This window comes from Halichoerus grypus, chromosome 2 (genome assembly GCF_964656455.1).
Source record: "Halichoerus grypus chromosome 2, mHalGry1.hap1.1, whole genome shotgun sequence".
NCBI lineage: Eukaryota > Metazoa > Chordata > Mammalia > Carnivora > Phocidae > Halichoerus > Halichoerus grypus.
The window spans coordinates 198,442,700-198,465,467 of record NC_135713.1 but is presented as its reverse complement, the minus strand read 5'-3'; the positions used below and the strand labels follow the sequence as shown (position 1 = coordinate 198,465,467).

Here is a 22,768-nt window from a genome sequence, read left to right as displayed (position 1 = left end):
TAAGAAGTAAATAAGGCAACATGAGTAGCAGGTGCGGTTGACTGAGTTAAAGACGATGAGTAAGGCACAAAAACATCGGAAACCACAGGCACTCGATAAACTGCTCTCGTGATCACTATTGCTATTTGTATTATTTTTCTTCGGAGCGCATCGAGTTTCCATTAAAGAACGTTCAGCTTTGACTAGATCAGCAGACAGGCTGAACTAGAAGCAGTTTTTGTTTGAATTACAGTTTGCCAGGCCTGCTCAGATCTTGAGTCAGAACCTCCACAGAATCTCCACAGAACCTCCACACGCCACAGTGGGGGAGGGTGGGCAGCTCTATCATCTCGCCATCTTGAATCTCCCTTCGCCTTCTTGAAATGACACCATGGGCATACTCTACAGCTCCCTGGTCACTCTTTGTTATTGAGAATTATTCCAGCGCTGTCCAAAACTTCAATTTCCTATCCAATTCAAACACCGCAGGGTCAATTTGTGGCCTAATGGCGGTGGACTGGGTGGGTGGGCAGTGGTGGGCTTTGCCCTTTTCCCCCCTTTTCTAGTCTAACATCCTGGAGTAGAAAGGAGAGAGTGACCTTGCTCAGACTCCCCACCCCCTCTTTTCTCCACTGCTGGGGCTGGAAGCAGAGAGGAAAGATGGAGAGATTAAGACAGGAAGAAATGCTGCTCTGGAGACATCCTGCTTTCTCTAGTTGTATCTGCTACCTGTAGCTTCTACGTATGTGGCCGCCACAGCCTAGGTGACCTGCCTGATTGTCTTGGGTAGTGTTTAGCTTTGACTCCAGTCGCTTGTGTGGAGGAAGATGCACTCAATGATGCAGAGCAGAATTTCCCTTCGGCTGCTGCAGAGATGCCCTCACTGTCAAGCTCTCTCTCCTTTCCCTTGTTCATTGCTTGATGTGGCCATCATGCGGGTAGTTAACAACTTCCACCCCTGCGTTAACCTCTGTGCTTCTTCAGAAAGAGCTGTAAGAACTGTTGAGTGCCTCTTGCATGCTGTTGGAAAGCTATAGAGATTTGGGGGTGCGGGGGAGCTGCCCCACATTCTTCATAACCCTAATTCACATATTTGAATGACTTAGTTAAGATTAAGCACAAATGAACCAGACGTCCAATTGCTAGCAGTTCACATGGTCTGCGTGATTTTAGGAGCACATGTCTTATGAGCATGGGTACCTGAGCAATGCCTTCTTCTGGATACCTGTGGCGGCCTGTTTTACTCCTTACATTGCGATGAGCAGCATCGGGGACTATAAAGTAAGAAGAGTTAACAAAGTCCTTGCATGTTCTTATTACTCAGAGACCCCTTCTCCACTCTATGACCGTACATTTCTATGGGGGTGGTGCACCTAATTTATATGCTTTTAATAAAAGGTTGGCAAATATGAAGAAAATGTTATTTTTCTTAAACAACTGTGAGACCTCAGGAAGGACAGCTGCAGAATATTATCAGCTAACAGGGAATGGCAGCTTTCATCTGGTTTATCACTTAGATTTTTATTGGTAGTCACAACCCTCTGTCATTATCACAATGCCTCTCTCAGCGATGGTTTTCGCTTTAAGATTGTGGTGAAGTTACTCAGTTAAACAGTCCTAACCAACTCACCACAGCATTTTGGCTTATTGTTGAAAAAGGCTGCCCCTTTCAAGATTCATTTTAGCTTCATTTGGTTGGAACATACTTGTACTAAAATTTTTTTTATAGGGTATTTATCTAAAACCCAAATCAAATTGGCAACTCCATGATATTGATATCTCTTTCTCCTTAACCTCCATAGCCGGCTAATGGTGAAGTCATGGAATTTGCCTCTGAAATATGTCTAAATCTTTCCACATTCCTCCATCTCTCCTCAACACCCTAGGGAGATCCACTATCATGTCTCTCCTGGATGAGCACATCAGCCTCCTTAACTGCTCGCTGTGGATCCCCATTAGTCTTCTCCTTACCCATTCTCCACCCAGTGGGACAGAGCAATTACTTAAAAACATGCACCTGACCATGTTGATTACCTGCCTAAGTCCCTCCAGTGGTTTCTTGGCAAACCAAAGAGCAAGAATGAAATCCTTGCTGTAGCCTGAAAAGCCGTGCATGATCTGGACCTGGACGTCTTTCTCCACTTTGATCTGACACCACTATTACCTCAATAACTATGTCCAGCCATGCTGTCTTTCCAGTTTCCCGAGAGGGTCAACTCTCCCCACTGCTGGTCTTCTCTCCTATGCTCTCTGCCCACTGTGCTCCTTACCTGTCACCTGTATAATTCCTACTCACCACTTAGACCCTAACTCAGGCCCTTCATAAGGGAACCTCCTCTGACAAATCCCCTAATTACAATTCACCTCTCCTATGACCCTTATCTTAACACTCTTAATTTTACTTCTTAAATTTTAATTTTCACAATTTTAATTATGTAGCTATCACTACACTTATTTGCATATCACCTTTATCTCTCTTGCCCCCTGCAACTTAAACTCCACAAGAGCCCATGACCAACACAAAGCACATGGTGGGCTCAGCAAACATATATTGAACACATTACTGAATAGAAAATGTCCAACTCTCTAACACACCCTTGCTATCATTCTTTTTCCTGCTGTTTTTCCAGATACACTCCCCTTTCCAGAATATTTATCTCCATTCTAACTTTTTTCCTAGGGAATGTCTTTATATAGACTCAATTTTAGGTTTAAAATTTCCATTGCTTTTGTGCTTCTGTTAAAGTTCAAGTAATATTTTAAGCCTTGTGTTAAGGCAATCACCGCAACAATATAGCTTAGAGTGAGTCACAATATCAAAATCTACTTACTAGTTTTCATATGTAATAATGAAAAATGTGGTCTACTTCAAGACAATAAGTGTCTTATTTTTATCTTATTAGTTTTAACAGACATCTTCTTATGCCAACCTAAAGAGTTGGTAATGAAATTGACCTGTTAGAAGATCATTTCTTAGACCTAAAATAAAATGCCGATAATTAATGGACTCTTTACACCCAGCATAAATTTGAAGAATCTTACAGGAAATTTGTAGACCTACATCTTTTGAATCTTTGTACAGTTTTCAAGTCTCAAGTGTCAAAAGGAAGAGTAGCTTTGTGAATACAAGAACAGGAATCTTACTGAGGCAATGTCCAGTCATTCTGTGATAGAATGTGAGCTGGTTATATTAGTGCATTTCTCCTTCAGATGATGAAGTCACCATGCAGTTTGGAGCATCATCGATCCCCTTGAAGGAGGAGTGTGGCCAGTAAAACTCTCATTTACTAAATCGGCATAATATATGAAAGGGACACAGGAAAAAAAAAATGACTGATTTTGTGACCACATATTTACAACTTCTCGAGCCTCAACTATTCAGCACTTTTGACGATTCTTCCTTTTCTTTCCCAGAGAAAAGCTCACTCCCAGCTACGGATTTCAGGGCTCTACCCTTCTGCGTACTGGTTTGGCCAGGCGCTGGTAGATATTCCACTCTACTTCTTGATCCTCCTTCTGATGCAAATAATGGATTACGTTTTTAGCCCAGATGAAATTATATTTATAATTCAAAACCTGTTAGTTCAGGTAAGTGGCAAAAATTATGAGGTAGTTTTATTAGACTATATTTCATGAATGCAATGACATTATTTATCTTAAACTAAAGAACTTCAAATTACCTTTGCTATCGCATAGTTTGGAGTTGAGGTTTCAGTAGGAATGCTTTCCTAGGTCGTATTTACCTTCTCCAACCTTAATATTTCTATTTTCAGATCCTGTGTAGTATTGGATATGTCTCATCTCTGATTTTCTTGACATACGTGATTTCATTCATTTTTCGCAATGGGAGAAAAAATAGTGGTATTTGGTCATTTTTCTTCTTAATTGTAAGTATGCAGACAGTGCATATTATTTGATTTTTAAATCATTTTAAAATAATTTTAAGAGTATGTATTTTAAAGGTACAATCAACAAGAGGGACAATGTCAAACTAAAGAGCTTCTGCATAGCAAACAAAGCAATCAACAAAATGACAGGGCAACCTATGGAATGGGGAAAATATTTATAAACCATATATGTCAATTATATCTCAATAAAGCTGGGGGGGAAGGAGAATCATTTAAGGATGAAATTAATCTGACCAAGAAGTAAATTAGAATAAAGAATTTAAAAAATTAAAAAATGTTATAAAAGCACTGGTAGAGACAACTGAATTCTGTTAAACATGCATGAAGATTGCAAAACTTTGGGAATCATGGTTATAACATTTATATAAAAAAAATCCACAAAGTGTAATAGTGCCTTTTATAAAGTGAGCATAACTTTAGTAACAAATCCTAAGAAAGATAGGGACACCTAGGTGGCTCAGTCAGTTAAGCATCTGCCTTCAGCTCAGGTCATGATCTCAGGGTCCTGGGATCGAGTCCCACATTGGGCTCCTTGATCAGTGGGGAGCCTGCTGCTCCCCCTGCTTGTGCTCTCTCTTTCTCTCTCTGACAAATAAATAAATAAAATCTTAAAAAAAAGAAAGATAGAGTAAAAAAGAATATCATTGATAAATTAATTTGGAAAATCAAAGACAGTTCTCTAAATAAAAAGATGACAAAGCAAACCCAGAAATAAATTAAAATAATAAGAAGAGGAATAGTCCAGTATGATTTATTTTAGATTGAGATGATGGTTCACTATTAGGAGCTTTCAAACTAAGAGAGGAAAACTGCATGAATTAAGAAAACACCATATAATTCCTTTAAAAATGCCCAGTAAAATGTATAAGCACAGGAAGGACAAATTACTAAAAACCAATGGCAAATATTACAGTACATAGTAAACTTATGCAGCTATTCACCTAATATCAGCAATAAAACAAGGACACCTACAGTAATTAATTATAGCACCCAGTGTCAGTGAGGTGGTGTAACATGCACACCCATTCATGTTCATAAGAGCATAGACTGTCCCCATCGTTTTGAAAAATAATCTGTTAGTAACTGTTGAAAATGTGAATCCACATAAATTTTAACCTGCATTTACATTTCTCAGAATCTTTCCTAAAAGACTAAGAGTGTTGGGGTACCTGGGTGGCACAGTCAGTGAGGTGCCGGACTCTTGGTTTCAGCTCAGGTCATGACCTCAGGGTTGTGAGATGGAGCCCCGTGTCCGGCTCTATGCTCAGTGTGGAGTCTGCTTGAGATTCTTTCTCCCTCTCCCTCGGCTCCTCCCACTTGTGCTCAGTCTCTCTCTTTCTCTCTAAAATAAAATAAATAAATCTTAAAAAAATAAAGATTAAGAGTGTCAATAGATAAGGATTTATGTATGCCATTATTTATAGGAGCAGAGAAATTGAAACAACACATTTTCTAAAGGCAAAATTGTTGAATTCTTGCATATCCACTCAAAGAAATACTATGCAGCTGTGAAAATGAATAACTGGTATGTTTAAACCCCAACAGATGTCCATGACCTCCTGTGAAATGAAAAAAAAGAAAAAGGCTGAGCAATGTGTGATAAAGAGCCCTCTTGTCAGATTCTGAATTTCAGCAAGAACTCCAACTGATTTGCATGCACACTGAATTTGAGAAGCCCTGGTGTGTCTTAAAAATGTCATAGTCAATCAAATACAGAATTCTGATAGAATCTTGTGTCGCAAAGAAAAAAAACATGGTGGCAGTACTGCTGTGTGAGGGGAAAGTTGAAAATAAGAACATTTACAAGATGAATTCCCACCCTCTTGGAAAACATACTAAAATTCAGATTTTTTACACTTTAGTGAAATTAGGATGCTTTTTTTTTTTTTAGATCACCATCTTCTCGATAGTTGCTACGGATCTAAATGAATATGGATTTCTAGGGTTATTTCTCTGCACCATATTAATACCACCTTTCACACTGATTGGTTCTCTATTCATTTTCTCTGAGGTAAGTAATTTCACACCTGTCCTCAGGTCATGAAGTGTGTGGCATTGGAGATAGCCTAGGATATTGTAGAAATGTAGGTAGAGTCCTTATCTACAAAATTTGAAATCTCTGTCTTGGAAAGGTCATTCTCTTACCACAGGCAAGAGTCATGTTATTTAATAAGAAGCTTTGCTTTGGTTCATGAAGGTCAAGGGTGGTTCTGTAGTAGTGGAATTTTATAGTTCTCGTGATAACCCTCACTCCTGGGACAAAATGACCCTACTGGGAGGCTAATGAGATGTACTTTTTCTGTTAATTTTGGACATATTGGGTTTAAGATTCCTAATAGGCACATAATGGGAAATGCCACGTAGCCAGTAGGATGTATGAGTCTGAAATCCAGCATGTGGTTACTTGAGATCCATCAGCATATAAATGATATCTAAGTGATGGCACTAGATAATATAACCTACAGAGTAAGTATAGTTCGAATAAAAAGTGGGCCAAAGATTTGGCCTTGACTCCAAAATTTAAAGATTGGTAAGAAGAGTCAGCCAGTCAGGTTGAGGAGGAGCCCATGAGGTAGGAGAAAAAGTGGGGAACTGTTGATTGCCAGAATCTCTTCTCAGAAACTCTCCTTAAACACTTAAAGTATCCGTATAGAAGGATATGAGCCAGATGGCAGTAAAGAATATTTCAGGAAGGAGGGAGTGATTCAACCATCAAACGAGAGATCTAGAAAGTTGATGACTGAGAAGAGACCACTGGATTTGACTACATGAAAGTCATCGGTGGTATTAACCAGACAGAATTCAAGGAAAGGGTGAACACCAAACCTAACAAGAGCGAGCTTAGTAGATACTGTGATATGAGGAAGTAGTGCAATAGAGACAGCTACTTCTAGTTTCACTGAAAAGAGTAACAGATGGGAAAGTAGATGGATGAGGAAACTACATTTTTGTTTAAGAAGGGAGATAACGTGCTTATAGGAGAGAAAATTTTGATGAAAAGAGAGACATGAACTACCTAAGAAGCCAACTTCTTGAATAGCTGAGAAAAAAAAACATATAGCACCCAAGCAGAGAGGTTGCTTTCCATCAAAGCAAGAACATCTCATCTATTTATGAAGATCATAGCCAGAGGCAGATCATTTAGTGGCTTTGATGGTAGTAAACGCATGATTCTCTTCTGAGTGATCCTCCTTTCTTAGGGAAAGAGATGAAGTTATCAACTTAAAGTGAGGTGAACAGGGGTGTTGGGATGTTGAGGATAGAGGAAAAGATGTAAACATTTATTTCAGAAAGTAGATCACCAGTAGAATTGACAGGGAGTATTAAAAGACCCCTTGCCCTACTTTGCAAGTGCAGTCAGCAAAGCTGATAGTTTCTCTTATCATAGTCTCCTTCCCAGATGCAGTTCAGGGCAGGTGGAGTTGGGTTCAATCAGGGTTAATGTTTTCCCAGTTGAGTCTGACAAAGAAAAGGATAAAGGTACAATCAATGTGGCAATGAGCAGTGGTTCTGTATAAGGAGGGATTGTAGCAATGGACCATGGAGATTCTAAGCTGGGGAATGATGAAGTTAAGGAGATGAGGGGGTTTATGGACAGTGGGACAGTGGTGGGGTTGGTGGGTTGGAGGGTCACCAACTCCAAATTATGGAGTAAGGATAGTAGAGCAAGGAAGCTGAAAAAATAAAACATAGTAGACAGGACAAAGATTAGGGTGCCTGAAGTTGATTTTGGATGTGGTACATTGTTTGGAAGCGGGTGACAGAGGCACATAGGAGAACAAGATTATTTGAAATAATGTCAGGGTCCTGGAAAACCATTCAATGAGAAAAATATAATCATCTTTTCTAGATGATGGATGGCTGTGATAGAGATTTCCTATGTCAGCTTAACATTGCTCAGAAAAACGTCCTGGGAAATACAGCTCAAGAAACAAAATTGGCTCTTTACTCTTTATTTACTAAGGGAGTTGGGGGATGTTTTAGAATGTATTGTGAATCTAATGAAAATCATGCACTTATGTATTATGCATGTATATTCTGTATATTATGCATGTGTTGTAAATCTAATGAAAACCATGCCAAATTCCAGGTGAAGAGTTTTGTCTTTAGCATGAAGAGTTGTCATGATTATTCTTAAGAGTGGGTGGAGCAAGGGACAGAGCAATGTACTGGTTCCAGGGCTCTTAGGGAAGGAGCACAAATGTAGGGAGAAAAGCAGGTAAAAGGGAAGAGGGTTTGTCTTAAGACAGATCTTGCCCATGGCTTCAATGGTCCCCAGCACCACCCAGGATTCTCTTAGCACGGAGAATCATGCTGACTCACAGTGTTCTAAAAGCATCTGAGCCTCTAGGCCAGCACAGGAGAGGAGGTTACTGAGTGACTTTGGAAGCAAGGAAGACACATAGCACAGTCGGAAATCGACTTTTACCTGATGCACGAGAGAACGCTGGCAAAGTCATTAAAAGGACATTAGTGTATCTTACATGAGATGAGATGAGATTTGAGAACAGATAAAGGTTCATCTAAACCTACTTTTCCTCATTTTACAGATTTCTCCTGACTCCATGGATTATTTAGGAGCTTCAGAACATCAAGTTGTGTTTCTGGCACTGCTAATAGTAAGAATACATTTCCATTTAAATGTTCTTGCATGAGGGGGACACATTTGTTTGCTTAGCATTAAGTTAAAAAGTTTAACTTTGGCACTTAAAAATGCAGTATTTTAGGCATCTGAAGCAACACACACACACACACACACACACACACACGCACAGAGGCTTTAAAATTTGGACCGCTTTCTTTATAACAATCATCTGACATGGAGTGTGGAGCCCAAACTCTCAATGGCATGAATAGTCTGGGTACCAACTTACTACTATCTTGTCTATTACAGCTTCTCTGAAGAACAGTGAAGCTAGCTCTGAGAGTTTCATTGGATATTAAATCGATTGTCTTTCAAACTTGTCAAAATGTTATCAGATCTATCTTTGTACATATGATCAAACTCCTTAAATAAATTCCAATATTGAACTTGTTTTTATGGTGATTTCTAATATTGATTGTCTTTTTCTCCCCTTAGCCTTACCTTCATTTTTGCATTTTTGTTTTTGTTCTCCGGTGTCTGGAAGCGAACTTTAGGAAGAAATCAATGAGAAAAGATCCCGCATTCAGGTTGAGAAAATTCAAATACAATTTCATGTTTTATTTAATATTCATTGTTTAAAAACATTTTAATATGCTTAAGTTAATTGAGTAAAAATAACTGCACAGGATTGTTCTTTTAGGAATTGTATAGTGTACAAAATTATTATAATTCACGATATTTTAATGAGCTTACAATCTAATGAGGGAAGCCACATCAGCACACGTGAGATGCTGAAAAATTAAGGAATTTCATTGACATACTAAAAGAAAGTTATATACGAAAGATAAAATCTTTAAAATAATTGGTAAGTATAGATAAACAATTGGTAAGTGTAGCCAGTCCAGGAAGGTAGGGTAGTCTGAGCAAAAGAACAGAAGTTGATATAAATGCCACCTTCCTGTAGATTTGAGTAGACAGCTAGAAAGAACTTGAAAGTTTGTATTGGAAGATAATGGAAAATTAAATTAAAGCTGAATTTTAGAGGGTGTTGGAATAGAGAAGTGTTGGAAAGATTTTGCAAATTACATAATGGGAAATCAAGACAGGTGTGTTTTGGAAACCTCACCTAACTCACAAAATATGAATCAAGTTCAACTGTAAAGTAGGTGGTAGGGCAGGAGCGTGACAAGAATCAGCAGACAGCAGCAATTTGTGATGGCATGAAGGAGGGAGAAGATGAGAATCAGCAGTAATCAGTGGTGGGGGTGATGAAGGAAATAACTGGATAGATAGCAGTCAGGAAGGAGTGATTCTGAAACATTCCTAAAAAGTGACAGTGCTCACATACTGGTGATTATGTGTCCTGGATTTTCTGGGATATGTCTCAAATTCCAAATGTTTCAATCCACAGTTCTCGCAAAGTCTTCAGAATTCCAAAATATCTGTGCCAAAATTACAGTTCCTAGATGCCTTTCTCACACAACTGTGCCCCAAAATCTTTTGCCAGAGAATGTGTCCTGTTTTATTATTATTATGTTTTTTAAAAGTCACAACCAACAAGGAAAAGTAAACCTAGGGAAAAAGCAAGAGTTGCATCACTTGACTCATCATGGGAACCAGGTTGTTTGCAAGGCACATGGCACAGAGCTGAAAAATGGGGGTTATGTTGTACTCACAGTGAACCCATTCACATAATTGAGAGCAGTCTACAGAAAGCTCATTTTTGCTACAAGTTTTTCAACTGGAAACCTGTTATTATCACACTGTTTTGATTTTAGAATTTCTCCAAGAAGCAGTGGCATTTTTCCAAACCCAGAAGAACCCGAAGGAGAGGATGAAGATGTTCAGATAGAAAGAAGGAGAACCACAAATGCTGGGACTGTTGAAGACTTTGATGAGGTAGAACGACTAAAAACATGCATCAATATTTTGAAAAACACTTTGTGGTTCTTTCGTCCTTACACACATAGCTCATCACTTGACTTCACTGAATATGCAATGTCCACAGAGATAGAACAAGGGAAATACACACATACACACAGGCACAGACTTGTTAATTCATTTTTCAGGGTTGTATTTTGGGTAAGAAAAGCTACACATTACAAAACCTAAGTAAGACATTGTGAGTCTTATGAACTGAGTAAAGCTTACTGCAAGAGGAGGGAGTCCATCTGAGGTGTATGTGTGTTTGTGTGCATGTGTGCGTGTGTGTGTGTGTGAGTGTGTGTCTTAACAGTCCAATAGGTTTGGTGGATGTCTCTATTCCTATTTTCTGAGAAAGAGAAGCACAGATCATGCGATACGGTGCAAATGTTATTTCCCTGCAGGAATATAGATTGGGAAATTTCACTTGAAAATGGCAGTTTCTGGGGGAAGGACTTGTCTGAGTCATGATTCTGTACAGGGAAAAATGTGGTTGGAAGGAATATGGTGCACTCACTCATTTCAAGGTAAGAATAAAGCCCCATTGTTATTTACTTGTCTCTACAGAAACCCGTCATCATTGCTAGCTGTCTACGGAAGGAATATGCAGGCAAAAAGAGAAACTGCTTTGCTAAGAGGAAGAAAAAAGTGGCCATAAGAAATGTCTCTTTCTGTGTTAAAAAAGGTTGGAGACAGTAGTTTTAACTGTTGGCAGAGCTATCTTGACCTCCCAAGATGAGGTCTTTGGGAGGAAATAATAGTACCCGAATCTGGGGCCATCTATTGATAATCATGAAAGGCAGCCCACTCATCCACAGGCACACACAGATCTGTCCTGCTTAAAAGCCTCAGTTATAATAACAGTGCTTTTTCTTTGCCTAAGAAGACAGTTCTGTCTGTTCTGTTGAAACAGGCAAACAAACAAAAAAAGAACACCAAAAAAAAAAAAAAAAAGAAAAGAAAAAAAGGAGGCAGTTAAGAAGGATGTTATAGCTTTCAAAGTACCATTAATTTCACAACAGGGAATATACGCAAGAGGGAACTCACTGGGACACAGCAGTGCAGTCTCCATTCTAACAAAGAGCACATTTTGTGAAAGTGTCTGTTAAATGCAACAGACTTTGGGACCAAAATTTGTTTCTGTTCCAGCTTAGCATCTCAATGGCTGTATGACCATGGGCATGAGCAAGTTATACATCCTCCTTACCCCTCAGTTTCTTTGCCTATAAATTGAAGCCAGTAACAATGCTTAGGGGTGTGTGTGTGTGTGTGTGTGTGTGTGTGTGTGTGTGTAGAACAGATGAATTAATGCATTCGTGCACTCGACACAGAGCCTGACACATAGTGAGCCCTCCAATAGTATTTGCTTTTAGATTTATTGTAATTACTTGAAGTTCTAAGCATACCTATTTCTTTCAGGTGAAGTTATAGGGCTCTTAGGACACAATGGAGCTGGTAAAAGTACAACTATTAAGATGATAATTGGAGATACAAATCCAACCGCAGGGCAGGTCAGTAAACCACACAGAAATATGGTCATTAATGCTGCCTTGAACAAGCATTAACCCGTGAACATTGATGACAGTCTTAAAAATATGTGAATGATCCTTTCTTATGAATCCATTGAGTTATGCATGGAATGAAGAGGATTAATTAAAAACTTCTCTCCTTAATTCCAAAAATGGTGAGCTGCCAAAAAGGGCTCCATGTTATCTACACCATATGTTTTATTGAATGAAAAGTAGTGACATTAAAAGGAAGTGTTTTGGTAAAAGTAAAGCTGAACATTAGCTTTATTCAGGTCAGAGATCTTTGGGTTTTTTATTTTTTATTTTTTGTTGACTTATGTATCCTAAGAATTTGTTGAATTGAATTGCCAAGATCCAGGATTTATTCAGAAAAGAGAGGTCATAGATTAGAGAAAAAAAATAAGGATTGTCTAAAGTCCCAATCAAAAGCTAGAATGGTATGTGAATGTCACTTGGCAGTACGTCTAGGCCAAGTTGGATAACATGATGGCCGGAGATCCACAGGGACCACAACACTGAGGAGGACCTGCTGCTGACATTTGACAGAAGGTTGAGGGCAGAGGGAGTGGGACCATGAAGAGAGGTTGTGTAGGCGTGTGGATTGCAACATAAGCTTCCGAATTGTCTTTCCATTTCTCCTCTTGCCTCACGCAGCAGCCAGAACAGTCCTTAAAAGATGCAGATGAGATCATGTCACCATCCTGCTTATCATCCTTCACTTAGAATTGATCCAAAATCGGTGTTATGCACAAACAATGAATCATGGAACACTACATCTAAAACTAATGATGTAATGTATGGGGATTAACATAACAATAAAAAATTAAAAAAAAAAAAAAAGAATTGATCCAAAATCTTTAGCATGGCCAAAAAAGGCCCTGTAAGATCTGGGCTCTGCTCACCCCTTGCTCACATTGGCCTTTGGTCATCGTCCCTCTGTAGGACCTTTGGGTTTATTTTTCCATTGGCTAGAGTGCTCCTCCTTTGGTTTTGTACTTGGTTACCTCCTTCTCATCACTTTAAAATTTACCTCCGCAAAAGGATTTGCCCTGACTACACTCATGGCTACATTGGATCTTCCCTTTTTATTCTTTATCACGTTTATTGCCTTGAAAGCATTAAGCAGGGGCTATAATTCATCCCCATATGCGTCTACTTGTTTTTATTTTCCATTTCTCTGTCTAGATTGAAAGCTCTGTGAGCCCACATTAACTAGTTCTCTCCTCCTTTATATTGGGGAAAGACAACATAGAGTTGGGGTCAAGGGCTTGGATTCTGAAGGCAGAGTCCAGCTTTAACTCCCAGGTTTACCTTGTGTGACCTTCTGCAAGCTACTAAATCTATGCACATGTTACTTTTCTCCTGTGTGAAACAGGGATGATAAAACTAATACCTGAGTCATATAGGATTTTTCTAAGGATAAAGTAATTCAAAACACATAAAATGCTTAGATTCTAGCACATAGTAAGCACTGGTACACATGACCTGTTAATATTGTCATATAGCACAGTGATTGGCTCATAAAAATAATAAATGCTATTTATTAGTATTTACTGGTTCCTTTGTGCCAGACTAGTGCCAAGGACTTCTCATTTATTATCTTAGTTCAGGATTTCTTAAGTTTGGCACTGGTAACATTTTGGTCTAGGTTTTTTTGTGCGTGTGTATGAGGGACTGTCCTGTGCAGCATCCCTGGTCTCTATCCACTCAATTCCAGCAGCACCCAAGTATAACAACCAAAAACATCTCCAGGCATTACCAAATGTTCTCTGGAAAGAAGATTGCCCCTGATTGAGAACCACTGCCATTTTTAATGCTCACAATAAACTTGCGCAACAGATCCTATAATTATAGCTAGTTTAACATTGGGGAAATAGAATCCTCAACAAGTATCTACTCCTTTGAATGTTTGGATCAGTGAAGGAAGTCAAACAATGAACAACCAAGTAAGCCACCCTGAATCCAACCAAGGTAATGGACTTGGAAATAAAGTCTATAGAGAGATATGACAATGTGGAATATGTTCCTTTTGATTTATTGAGTTTTTGCCATCTTTCGCCTACAGCTAAGTGATCACTTATTTACATTTGTACTCTTGGCAGCTGTGTGTGTACGAGGAGGACATCACTGAATTATGCACTCATGTGCCCATACATGTGTATACACAATTTTGGACTGAATGTGGGAATGAACTTTTTGTGCAGGTGATTTTGAAAGGGAGCAGTGAGGGGGACTCCCTCGGGTTCCTGGGATACTGTCCTCAGGAGAACGTGCTCTGGCCCAACCTGTCAGTGAGGGAACATCTAGAGGTGTTCGCCGCCATCAAAGGGCTGAAGAAAGGGGACGCCACGGTCACCATCACACAGTACGTGGGTGGGAGACACACTGGTTCTCTACTGGGGGGATGTGATAGGAAAGATGTTCCCACAGAATTAAGGAAGGGAGATTCTAACCAATGACTCCACACCTGTGGGAGAAGATGTAGTTATCAAGAAGCTAGTGGAGTGTTGTATTAAGCCTGGAGAGAAAAATATTGTTGATTATTCCTTAATATGGAAAGATGTCATTGAAAAATATGAATTTGACCACTATAAAAGGCTCATAAAGTATCCTAGGTAGTTTCAATTTTATGATCATTCTGAATACTCTTTTTAAAAATGTCTCTAATATAGTGTTTGTTCTGATTTACCCATTCCCCACACACATTCCTCATAGTGTGGGGGTAATGTGGATTGACTCACTCTGCTTCCTCCAGGTTGGTGGATGCGCTCAAGCTGCAGGACCAGCTGAAGCTGCCCGTGAAGGCCTTATCCGAGGGAATAAAGAGGAAGGTAGGAACAGGGCTCGGTGTTACTCTGCACACCCCATAGGTCGGTGCCAGACATGCTGTTCCTCTCGTTCCAGGTGTGCTTCGCGCTGAGCATCCTGGGAAACCCATCGGTGGTGCTTCTGGATGAGCCATCCACGGGCATGGACCCCGAGGGGCAGCAGCAGATGTGGTGAGGAGATGTCATGAGTAATCCTAAGTGAACTGATTAGTCCTATAACAACTAGTCTTCAAAATCATTGTTTATAAGGCAAAAGACAACCCATTATCAGGAAATGCAATATTAAGGGCGAAAAATCTGATGCCCTATCACAGCCAGTTTTTATTAAGGAGAAAAAGATAATTCTAACACCCTAATACTCTTAAGAATCTTGTTTTCATGGTAGATCTTCGGAGTATGCATGGCCCATTTTTATACCCAGCCATATCAGTCTATTATTCAGTTTCAATTTATACAGCATCACCTGATACACAGTTCTTATCAGGAAAAAAAAAATCCCAAGTTCTTAGGACGATTCTGAAATCTGCTGTTTTGTATTTTAGGGTTTATATCATTATTATCATGCTTTTAAATAAGTGCTCCTCGTTTTCTCTCTTTCTTCCCACTGCCCTCTCATACATATCCTTGGAATTCAGCATTTTTCTAAATAACCTTTTACCCAATATCATCTTCTACCTTCAGCACCAGCCATGTTCTGAATTATATTACCCCACCCGATAGTTTGGGTATTTACATGAATGCTGTCCCTCCAAAACTTTTTTTGTCTAAACTGAATTCACTAATTATTTCATGTGTGCTGGTAAAACATGTTTAAAAGATGAGAAGACATCTTACGTTGAGCATCGCCACCAGCTGGCATTGCCCCTAACCTCCCTTTAGGCAGGCGATCCGGGCCACCTTTAGGAACACGGAGAGGGGCGCCCTCCTGACCACTCATTACATGGCAGAGGCAGAGGCCGTGTGTGACCGCGTGGCCATCATGGTGTCCGGAAGGCTGAGGTGGGTGCCCATCCAAACCCACCCTTGGCTCCCAGTGGGCCTTGAGCAAAGGACATTTCCCTGCACAGGGTTATCACTGTCAGGGGCTGGAGTGGCCTGGCCCTGGACTCCAGAGGCTGAAAGTCACTGGCAATCGATTTATCTTCTTCTCTTCCTTGACTTCATCCTCCTCCTACCTCCAGATGTATCGGTTCCATACAACACCTGAAAAGCAAATTTGGTAAAGAGTATCTGCTAGAGATGAAGGTGAAGACCCCTGCCCAGGTGGAGCCCCTCCACTGTGAAATTCTGAGACTTTTCCCCCAGGCTGCTCGGCAGGAAAGGTGAACACAGGGGTTGGCTTGTTTCATCTTTTTTGTTTTTCTATTATGGCAAAGAGAAATAAAAGCTTTACTTGATCATTCTTCTTTTTTTTTTTTTAACTCTATGGTAATTGTGACTTAATTAATTAGAGGCTAATCTCTAATTAATTAACTGTGATTTTATTTCTTGATTAATTATTAGAGAAAGGCCCAATTCCAAGGGAATTTCCTTCCACAGGAGGGATATAAGAGAGCAAAGTACTGATTGGGAAGCTGATTGTTGTAAGGGAATTCACATTCCTGGCAGCTCTATCATGTGCCAGGTCCTAATGTGTGCATGGACCTTGGTCATCTGGATCCTTTCTAGAGGGTAAAACCATCCCCATTAAATGCGACCACTTGTCTGAAGCTGGGACCTGGTGCCAGGCATCAGTCAAAGCTCAGTGAGTGGTGGCTCTTAGCATTTTTATTATTATCGGTAATGGCACTTGAGGTCGTTTTGATCATGCCAAATCCTAGTGGTGGAGCCAGGAGGTGAACTTAGTTCTTTGTACTTAAATGCTATTCTCTTCTCACTAAGGAAGAAGGATGATAAGTCATCCTGCCTCTCACCATCTTGGGGTGCAAGTGCTGCTGGTCTCCTCTGTCTCCCATTCCTCCCAAGAGTAAAAGGGAGCCCTACTGTGAGAGCCCCCTCCTGCTTCTGCTTGAATAAAGTGACTTCTTGTTGATTAAAGAACATTCCCACTATCACTGCATCCATGGCTCTGCAGACACGTACATTGAGATAAATTGTTGGTGATGTTGTTGCTGCTTTTTAGACATGCATCTATTAATGGTTGTCTTCTTGAAACATGGAGCTCAGCCTCCCTCTCCATTCCTGGCAGGTACTCCTCCCTGATGGTCTATAAGTTGCCTGTTGAGGATGTGCACCCCTTATCGCAAGCTTTCTTCAAATTAGAGATAGGTAAGAGTGACCGTTTGGACTCCAGGAAACAGAGAAATTCAAATCTTGCATAAAACCAGTATAAGAAGTATTAAGACTTTTAATGATGGTTCTCAACCATGAGTGATTCAGTAATGTCTGTGGATACCTTTGGTTGTCACAACTGGGGCTGGAGTTGGGGGGTGCGACTGGTATCTTGTAGGTCAAGGCCCCGGATGATGCTAAACATCCTACAATGCACACAGGTCCACTCCCTCCCACAGCAAAGAAGGACCAGACCAAAATGTCATCAGTGCCAAGGTTGAGAAGTCCTGTCCTAATTGAATGAGACTCTAGAGGGAAGAGATCGTTGGCATTTAGGGTTGGAGTGTCCACAAAGACATCCCTAGAGTACAGTGAGCCTTTTCTTCAGAGCCTTCTAATGTTTCTGCTTTTAAACATGTTCCCTCCCACCTCAGATTCCTTCTGCTGTGTTTCATTTGCTAAAACTAAAGTTCTGAGGGCACCTGGGTGGCTCAGATGGTTAAGCGTCTGCCTTCAGCTCAGGTCATGATCCCAGGGTCCTGGGATCGAGTCCCACATCGGGCTCCCTGCTCCTTGGGAGCCTGCTTCTCCCTCTGCCTCTGTCTCTCTGTCTCTCATGAATAAATAAATAAAATCTTTAAAAAAACAAACAAACAAACAAAAAACTAAAGTTCTGCTTTGGGGGGGTAACCTAACTTTTTATCACAGTTTTCCACCCCACTATGTCGTGGAAATGTAAGTTAGCATTTTTTTTCCCTCCAAATGTTAGGTGAGACACAGTTACCTTCTCAGCTGCAATACATTTATTGAATGAGGTAGATCCCGTAGTGTGTGAGCACAACCCATGTCCTGTGACTATTCCTGTGTCCTGCTACATAGACTCATTCCCCCATAGCATCAGATCGCTTTGGGGTGTTGCAAACTGCACAGAACTCCAGCCTCGCATGCCCACTCCAGGTCAGAGTTGCTTAGTTGCTTAATATTTGGAGACTTGAAGGTAGGGAGGTGGGAGGGTTGGTTTTATCTCCCTTCTTATCTTATTCCTCCTCTGCTCATCCGATCTTTTGAGCCTCTCTGGTGTGGAGTGTAAGGAGAGGGAAGAAAAGATGACAGCAAAGCTTGATTTGCTCATTAGAGCCGGACTATGGCATGAGGGCCTCCTGTGCAGAGAGGAGTTCCTTGAAGACTCCCTCTCCCTCCCATCTGTAACCTCTGACTAAAGCTTCTACTCTGGGGTGGGTGATGCCTTCTCCTCTTGGTCTCTTGGTCTCTTGCAGCCTCTGGGCCACTTCTTGGAATTCCCTTGCCTTTCCAAGAGATCTCTTGGAGGACCTCCATTGGATGCAGCATCTTGGCCTCTCCAAACTCTGCAAGTACAGGGCCATCACTGTCCACAATTTTTTTCATGTTCCCAGACTTGAGGCAAGGACCCAATCCCATGTCCCCAGATTACAGGTCAATCCCACCAGATCCTCTGTCCACAGAGGGGAGAAAGGAAATGCCACAGCAATCTGGACAACTGCCCACAAGAAACCTTTGCTTTCTAGTCTTACCTCTCGGTTCATTATTTTCTTCCTTTTATGTATCTGCACATTTGGGGGTCTTAATCACAGTCCACATTGATAACAGATGGTCAACTCAAAATTAGGATAATTTGACAAAGTTTGGTTTAGGCAGGGACCATTTGCCAAGGGGCAAGGCACAGTGCAATGACCCAAGGCTAGACTTAGCAGAAGTGTTGCCATTCTCAGGTCCAAAGGGACTAAGAGAGGAAGCAATGGCTGGAACCCGGGAGTAGAATCATGTAGAATTTGTGACCTCGTGAGAAGCAGTGACTTTCAATCAAGGGACAAAGTTGATATCAGGGAGGGAGTGAAGGAATAAAGGCCTTGACCTCCCCTCTCCTCTGTCCCTCCTCATGAGCTACCACTGGTGGAAACCACCAGAAAAAGCCTCTTAAGTCAGCCGGTAAAGCAAAGAGCAGAGTAGAGAGAGTGAAGGCAAATGTTGAGGGGCACATGGTAGTGTTCTAGCACAGGGGGGAACTGTCTCTCCACTCACCCGGCATAGGTGGTCTGGGACCTTGCACATTGTTTTCCAGTCTGGTATGCCCCGGCCCAAACTCTAAGACAATGGGAGAGTATTTCCGTCCTGTTACAAGACCACAGGGTGAATTTGCCTTTCCATATTTAGCATATGTGCTGCCCAGGCGAGCACCTGTCTTTCCATATTTAGTCTGAGAATATTTATTACCTTATCCTTCATGTTTAAAATCTGTATGTATGTAGATTTTGTGCATAACTTGGTAAAACTCTCCAAATAAAAAAGTAGATGAACTCCTAACGTCCGTCCGTCCTTCTGCAGTTAAACAGAGCTTCGACCTGGAGGAGTACAGCCTCTCCCAGTCCACCCTGGAGCAGGTGGGTCAGTGTGCGTGACTCGGTTCATCCATGCACTATAAATGTACAGCGTGAGCGGACGCTTTGCACTCACTTGGAGCTACGGAGGCAGTGTGGCCTCTCTCCCTCTTTATTTCTTGTCCGTCTCAGGTTTTCCTGGAACTCTCCAAGGAACAGGAGCTGGATGACTTTGAGGAAGAACTTGACCCTTCAGTGAAGAGGAAACTCCTCCCACAGGAAGACCCTTAAAGCCCCAAATACCCTATGTTTCTTTTTAGTCTTATGCCTCTTTTTAAAGATAATATTTTATGTCATTAATATATCTTATCTCAGATATGCTACAAAATGCTTTTGAAACTCATGTCCCCATTTTTCTCAATAACGTGAGGGATAGTAGGACTAAGGAGAAAAGGCAGTGAGAACCGTCTCAAAACCGGACCATGGGGCCTCTGTACTGGCAACTAAATCCCACGTGTCATACGGAGGTAAATCGAAAATGCATTTGTTGTAGAATGTTTGGATCTCTCAAGATGACACAGAGGTTGCTTTATTTTCTTTGTTTCAACATCAAAACTTTGAATATTTTCTTATCCTTTTGAATAAAGTGCGCAAGTACAAAGTAAGACCGAATCCTGATTTTAGGGGAAAGAGAGGCGGTGATTACAGAACAGCACAGTATTTGCTTTTTTTAAAGTTTTTGTTTAAATTCCAGTTAGTTAACGTACAGTGTGATGTTAACTTCAGGTGGACAATACGGTGACACAGCACTTCCGTATAAACACCTGGCGCTCATCCCAACAAGTATTTGTGTTTTGTAATTCAGAGTTTGTTTGTTTGTTTTTGTTGTTGTTTGCTTATTCATAATAAACGGATTTTCCTTTTTTGTCATTTTTCACATTTTGTACAGTCTATGTTTTGTCTGTTGTGACTGTCAAGGAAATTTGAAACCTGTTAAAATAAGTAATTTCAGTAAGAATTTGAATAATCAAGTGGGGGAAAGTTTAAAAATGACATATCTTACAATTTGGAAACATATTTCTGATTTTATATGTTTTCTTATGATGCAAGGGTCTACTCCTATGCAGATCTTAATTTCTCATGTTTATGTATGTTATGACCTCTCCAACTGGTGACCCTGTAACACCTTAAAATCAGTGCAATATACTTGTATACTCTTATTTAGGTAAGTTTTTTTGTTGTTCTTGCTACTATTGCTGTTGTTAGCTCTTATGGACTGACTTGTGTTCCCCTGAAATTCTTCTGTTAAAGCCGCAAACTCCAGTGTGGCTGCATTTGGAGATGGGGCCTTTAAGGAGATGAAGGTTCAGTGAGATCTTAAGATTGGGGCCATAATAGCATTGGTATCTTTACAAGAAGGGGAAGAGACACCATATCTCTGTGCACTCACATGACGACACGGCAAGGTGGCTATCTGCAAGCCAGGAAGAGAGACATCACCAGAAACCAAGTTTTCTGGCACCTAGCCTGGGAGTCACCATTTGGAGATGAGCTGCCTACAGAGCTCCCTGGACTGTGCAGGACCAAGGCATGAAACACACACCTACACACACTCCAGTGCAAAACCAAAAAGTGAAACCCCTACAAAACACTTTGTGGCATTGAGCTACTGAGGTTACTGAGACTGTGGGGTTGTTTGTTACAACAGATAGTCAACATGACGTTAACTAACACAGATCATGCCAGGAAATGGGTGGGGACAAAACCCTGGAGTAACTATTTCTTGCTGCAATCGCCAAAGACCTTTGAACTATTCTAAGCTGCCTGTCCCCAGTCCTTGCCTGGATCAACTCTACAAGGGTGACCCTTCCTTCACTTTCAACCCATTTGTCCCACACCAGCCTCAAAGTATAGCCAAATAACAGTAACTTCCAACCCAAGACATGATGCCTTTGAGTGAGTCCACCCTTCATTGTATTGTAAAAAGCCAAGAAGGGATGACCTAACTTAGATCTACAAAGTTATACTGAGTGAATGTTTGGAGTATTTGAAGTAGAAAGTAAGAATAATTTATTCCAAGGGGTTAACAAATGAAAACATTGCAGTGATTATGAATAAATAATTTTAATGATACTGGGTTTGTTTTTCTCATACTAGATGTGCTTTTCTCAACAGTGACACCGTTAACACTTTGTGCCAGAGAATTCTTTGTTGGGGGAGGGAGAAAGGAGAGGTTGTCCTGTGTCTTGTAGAATATTCAATGGCAATCCTGATCTGTACTCACTAGATGCTAGTAGCAATCTCCACCTGAGTGTGACAATCAAAAACATTTCTAGACATTGTCCAAATCACCCCACTGTATTACAATTATATGTCCTTAAGCCAACTGCTTGGAATTTTATCATCTTGGAGCGAAGTAAAAAATGAATTAAAGATAGTGGATCTTGTTCATTTGGGGGTTTTGGTGTCTTGCATTAAATACTCTGGACTAAACTACAAAAATTGTTCTTCTTGAAGAAATCTAGGAAATTAGCAATAAAAATGGTCAATAATACATTTTAAAATTTGTAGGCATTGGAGTAACTTCTGTTTGAAGTTCATGTCTCTTTGAACTTTTTAAAGAGAGCATAAGCCTCAGTAATGTGTTGTACAAGGGTCTGTAAATGATTTCGGTGAGGGAAAATGAAGAACCTCGCAAACTGGTGTGTCCCAAAGCAGTGGAACCTCTGAAAAAGCAAGTATGGCAAAGAGCATTGAAAGCTAAATGAGGCAGTTGGTTAAGTGACTGACTCTTGATTTTGGCTCAGATCATGATCTCAGGGTCGTGAGATCGAGCCCTGCGTCAGACTCTGTGCTGGGTGTGAAGCCTGCTTGGGATTCTCCTTCTGCCCCTCCCTGCCCCACCTGCATACGGTTTCTCCCTCTCAAAAAATAAAAAAGTACATGTCTCTTGTTTCCATAAATACATATTAACACATCTGAAATCTAATTGAGATTCTCCATAATATTTAGCCATGTTAACACACTGGTAAATACCAATCTTCAGAAACTGATTTATCTAACACAACTTAAGGGGTACTTTGTTAATTCTCCAAGGTTATTTTATTTACACTAAATTGATGGGAAACTCTCAGATTCTCTTTTCCCTGTGACGAAAACATAATCTTCACTTTGTTTGAAAATACTGCAGTGTTGAAATAGAAAACTTACCAGAATTTTGAACTTGGATGATTCTGTGCCTTTTGATGATATAAGGATTACACTAAGAATAACATAGATCTTTAATGCACATGTGGGAGAATATGTCTAGATGATGGACCTAGAAGAGAAATTGCAGAGTTGCTGGGCATGAATGTGTGTGTGTGTCCATATCCCCAGTGTTCTCTAT

At 40.5% G+C, this 22,768-nt stretch overlaps 1 protein-coding gene across 9 annotated transcripts in view; it reads left to right on the top strand.

Moving 5' to 3' along the window:
* The window catches only part of LOC118525087 (ATP-binding cassette sub-family A member 9), a 59,861-nt gene extending 39,544 nt beyond the window's left edge, over window positions 1-20,317 (top strand). For 4 of the 9 annotated variants that reach the window (XM_078066002.1, XM_078066005.1, XM_078066004.1 and 1 more), the window contains 16 exons: window positions 1,153-1,260; window positions 3,394-3,567; window positions 3,753-3,866; window positions 5,779-5,898; window positions 8,438-8,506; window positions 8,968-9,059; window positions 10,251-10,371; window positions 10,963-11,080; window positions 11,815-11,906; window positions 14,129-14,289; window positions 14,680-14,755; window positions 14,829-14,923; window positions 15,632-15,751; window positions 15,934-16,074; window positions 16,941-17,020; window positions 18,301-19,376. In XM_078066002.1, coding sequence (XP_077922128.1) covers window positions 1,153-1,260; window positions 3,394-3,567; window positions 3,753-3,866; window positions 5,779-5,898; window positions 8,438-8,506; window positions 8,968-9,059; window positions 10,251-10,371; window positions 10,963-11,080; window positions 11,815-11,906; window positions 14,129-14,289; window positions 14,680-14,755; window positions 14,829-14,923; window positions 15,632-15,751; window positions 15,934-16,074; window positions 16,941-17,020; window positions 18,301-18,671 — 2,052 coding nt within the window. In that variant the 3' untranslated portion in view covers window positions 18,672-19,376. The other 5 variants (XM_078066006.1, XM_078066007.1, XR_013445174.1 and 2 more) reach the window with 4 other exon arrangements.
* The last annotated feature ends 2,451 nt before the right edge of the window (window positions 20,318-22,768 follow it).